The sequence below is a fragment of the Merops nubicus genome, unplaced genomic scaffold (genome assembly GCF_000691845.1).
Source record: "Merops nubicus isolate BGI_N331 unplaced genomic scaffold, ASM69184v1 scaffold51863, whole genome shotgun sequence".
In the NCBI taxonomy this organism is placed as follows: Eukaryota; Metazoa; Chordata; class Aves; order Coraciiformes; family Meropidae; genus Merops; species Merops nubicus.
Genome location: NW_008599258.1, coordinates 1 through 4,482, shown reverse-complemented (window position 1 = coordinate 4,482; position 4,482 = coordinate 1). Strand labels below are relative to the sequence as shown.

General features: G+C 47.3%; 1 protein-coding gene across 1 annotated transcript; it reads left to right on the top strand.

The window, feature by feature from the left end:
• Positions 1–769: 769 nt before the first annotated feature.
• On the top strand, positions 770–4,039 carry LOC103770043 (mineralocorticoid receptor; the record flags this gene model as incomplete). The annotated part of the gene is made up of 2 exons (XM_008937290.1): positions 770–900; positions 3,882–4,039. Coding segments are annotated over 2 exons (289 nt in total), but the record flags the coding sequence as incomplete, so codon positions are not given.
• Positions 4,040–4,482: the final 443 nt, after the last annotated feature.

Sequence of the window (4,482 nt, the reverse complement as noted above, 5' to 3'; positions counted from 1 at the left end):
CCCCCCCCCAAAAAATGTCTGAAGAAATAGAGACAATTGTTGAGCCATTCAGAGAAAATAAAAGTGGTGCTCACTGAACGATTCTAGCACCTCATCTGAGTGCCCACTGAGGGATCATAGTTCCAAAATGAGACAGGCAGCTCTCAGTGACTCTGCTGGAGCTGCTGTGGTTTGGGAGAGCAGCAAAATCCAGCCTGATTCTCCCCAAAATGTGTGTAGGATAAGTGAGCCTGGGGCTGCCTCAGAGAAGAGAGGTGTGAGGTGAATATAAATCAAAATAAATGTATAAATCGAAGTATATGTACAGAAAAAAAGGAGTAAACTGGCTGCAAGTCACGTATCCTTATTATTTTACAATTTAACAGGCAAAAATCTATATTAATGAACAAGATCTTGTTACAAACTCCTTTATTCCAGACTATTGGACTTGAGAATTCGACTTAAGAATTCCCCAGCGTAGTATATTCACAGCAGCCTCAGTGGCTGGAAAACCATTTCAACTGGTTCTTCCTCCCTGGAGCTGGACCTGTTGCATTTTTAGGAGCAGCAGAAATCCAGAATTTGGAAATGGAGCTTGCTGCAGAAGGCTCCATCCTCGTTGGTGGTTGGTCATGCCAGTTCCTCAGCCCCACACCCTTCCCTTGGCGCAGAGGCGGTGACGCCGAGCCGCGCGTTGAGTTTTCAGTCCTCTTCCAACACCTCCCTGTGTCCCGTGGCACATCCCCAAATATTGATCCCTCCTGTGGGCTCTGCTGCTGTCTCCTCCCAGGGAAAGGATGCGCCAGTCTGCCATGTTCGAGCTGTGCCAGGGCATGCACCAGGTCAGCCTGCAGTTCGTCCGCCTGCAGCTCAGCTTCGAGGAGTACACCATCATGAAGGTCCTCCTGCTGCTCAGCACAGGTAAGTCCCACCCCTGGGCAGCCCTGGAAACATTCCAGGGATTGGAATTCATCACCAAAAAAAAGAGCCAAGCTGTTTCTCAGCGGGGCCACGGGACTGAGCTTGGGTTTGTGATTGAGGGTTTCCCTGCAGGTCTCACCCTCTGCTCAGCACAAGGGGTGGTTTTGGAGTTTAATGGGCACTGGAGTGACTGGGAGGGGGCCTTGTCCCAGCACAAGAGGTGGTTTTGGAGGTTGAATGGGCACTGGAGTGACGGGGAACGGGTTTTGTCCCAGCACAAGGGGTGGTTTTGGAGTTTTAACATGCACTGGAGTGACTGGGAGGGGGTTTTGTCCCAGCACAAGAGGTGGTTTTGGAGTTTAATGTGCACTGGAGTGATGGGAAGGGGCCTTGTCCCAGCACAAGAGGTGGTTTTGGAGTTTAATGGGCACTGGAGTGACTGGGAAGGGGTTTTGTCCCAGCACAAGAGGTGGTTTTGGAGTTTGAATGGGCACTGGAGTGACTGGGAAGGGGCTTTGTCCCAGCACAAGAGGTGGTTTTGGAGTTTGAATGGGCACTGGAGTGACTGGGAAGGGGTTTTGTCCCAGCACAAGAGGTGGTTTTGGAGTTTTAACGTGCACTGGAGTGACTGGGAAGGGGTTTTGTCCCAGCACAAGAGGTGGTTTTGGAGTTTGAATGGGCACTGGAGTGACTGGGAAGGGGTTTTGTCCCAGCACAAGAGGTGGTTTTGGAGTTTAAATGGGCACTGGAGTGACTGGGAAGGGGCTTTTAGCCCCCCTCTATATGGGAACCCAAAAGTGTCCCAAGGAAGTGCAGCAGCTGGGGAGCAATCCCTGCTCAACACTCCAAGCCTCTGGTTTGGGTCACTTAAAAGCCCCTTCAGGATAAAAAAAATGGGTAATTTTCTAATGCCAAGTGAATGGAGCATGGGAAACCCTATCCCAGGGCTCTGAAAGTTTAATAAATGATAGTGTGGGCTTTATTTTCCTCTTGAGTGTCCTGCTTTGAGTTTTCTGAGGATGCAGAATTACATCTTGGTGTTTGTTACAGCCCTGTGTAGCAATGAGGAGATTTCTTGCTCTTATCTTACTGAAAATACTGAAAAAACCCTATCCTAGTACAACATATAAATACACAGGCAGTTTGTACATTACTTTTCCATCAGTCTTGATGAAAAAGCCAATTAACCTGTAAATGAGCTTTATTTTTGGACTCTGCTCTCTGTCTCCTTCCCTCCCCCTGAAGCTGTTGCAGCTCCCTGTGATGGGGGCAGAGATGATGCCCATGGTCACTAGAAAACCTACTAAAAAGAGCTTTTTTGGGGGAGAATCAATCAAGATACATCCCTTAGACAGAGAGGGGAACAAAATGGCAATGGAGATGGTGACAAAGTGTCCCGTGAAGGGCACCAACCTTCTCCCAAGTGGGTTGTGCCTTGATGCACAACCTGACAACAGAAAACACCAGGTTTGTTTTCATTGGAAACCTTTTTTTTCTTGAGTCGTGTGATGAGCAGCCTGCAAGTGATTCTGAAACTTTGGTGGTGACCACATCAAGGAAGTTTCACTCCATTTACATGGGGAAGAAACCACACATTACAACTCAATTGTTTTCTTGCTTTCCACAGACCATAGATTTTGGAAGCTTGCCAAGAGCATTGCTGCATTTAATAAGCAAAAAAAAAAATCAGAAACACTGGGCAGAGCTCCAGGATTTCATGTTTTGCCTGAGTTCTCTTTATTTGTGGTCTTTCTTTCTTAATAATCTGGCTGAGGTGATGGCATAATAATTTTCAGGCAGAGCAGTAAAGTACAGTAGACAAAGAAAAAGTGGCTCTGACTGATTTGAAGCAGCATTTAGGAGTACAGGCCCCTAAAATGAGAAGAACTATAAAGCCTGTGCACGTTGGAGAAGGATCTTCCCTCACCAGTAAGGTGCTTTCTCTTAAAGCTTCTTCCCTGGAGCTGTTTGGGCAGTGGTGACATGCTTAGGATGTGGTTGCAGTGGGATGTTCACAGGATTTCAGAGGGAAGGGAAGAGATGTGCCCAACAATATCTGTCCAAATGTTATGTCAGGGTAAGATAAATGGGAAGATCCCTTTTATTTTTAATCAGTAACTTCCCATCTGACTTGCTCTGACAGAGCTTTTGGGCTTGCTTAGGAAATAAACTCACCCCTGTGCAGCACAGTGGTTCATTTTCCTTCTGTGGCCAAGCATTAAGGGATGCAGAGCAGAGAAATATTTGCTGGTTTAGGCAGCATTCAACCCACCCAGGTAGGACAACACCAGAACATTTTTGTCTAGTGTTGTTTTAATGACCTCCTGGGGCTTTTCCTGGAGATCTGACCCCTTCAACCACTCCTGTTGGGGCAGAACCTGCTGGAGTGGGATGGGCTTTGCAGGCTGTGAAGAAATAAGTGTGTTTGCTTTTGGAATTCAGAGGGGAAAGTATGAGACAGGTCTCATTTTAGGCAGTTTGTGCAACACCCCTCTGGCAGGTGGGGATTTTGATGGGACACCAGGAAGTCCAACCCACTGCAGGTCGTGGTCCTACAGTTTGGAAACTCTTTCTGTCCCTCCCCCTCCTCTGCCAAGGGTGGGGAGTCCTTCAGGAATGAGAAATCACACCTTCAAGTCCTAAAAATAAATAAATCCTTGATCCATCTGCCTTTTTTCTTTTATTTTTCCCCCCCCTTTGTGGTTGGGTTGGATGAAAACCAGTGTGGGCACGAGGCTGGCATGTGTGGTGTCTCTGGGATGTTATCTTGTCCTCTGCCACAGCTTCTGCAGTCACAGCAGTGGAGAGGAGACTCCAATCACTGGAAAATCTGGATGATGTTGTTGATTCCTTCTCCATATCTGTAAAATCACCTTGCTTTAGAGCTTGAACTCTTTTCATCCCATTAACTAGCGTGACTTTTTTAAGCAGGCCCATCAAACACAGTTAATATTAACATAAGACTGTCTTTTTAATGCCAGTTCCCAAGGATGGCCTCAAAAGCCAAGCTGCATTTGAAGAAATGAGGGCAAATTATGTGAAAGAGCTAAAGAAGATGGTAACTAAATGTCCAAGTAACTCTGGGCAAAGCTGGCAGAGATTCTACCAACTGACTAAACTCCTTGACTCCATGCATGATGTAAGTATAACCCCCCAGGGGGCACAGGCAAGTTAAACAAAACTCTCTCCAGTGAGGTAAACCCCTGAGAGGTGTCCCCCATCCAACCTCCCTGATGTGCTGATCACTGGTGAATGATCTCCAGCAGCTGGGATTGGAATTTCCAACAAGGACTTTAAAAGCCATAGAAGACCTTGGAGCCATCTTGAGTATTGGGATGTTTTCTTGGAGCTTTTCAAGTGGGAGATTTGCTGTCTGGTCATGTTCTTTCTGCCACCTTGTCTCATCCTAGTGCAAGGTGTTGGTTTTCTGGCCATCAGGTGGGGGGAGATGGGATGGATGACGTGGGGGACTTAAAAGTTGAGTCCCAAAACACCCAAGTGGTTGGTGCCTGAGCCCAAAGTGCCTCTGAGGGGTTGTGTTGGGGCTTGAAGGGGTGTGGTAGGGGCTTGGGTTGTGGTAGG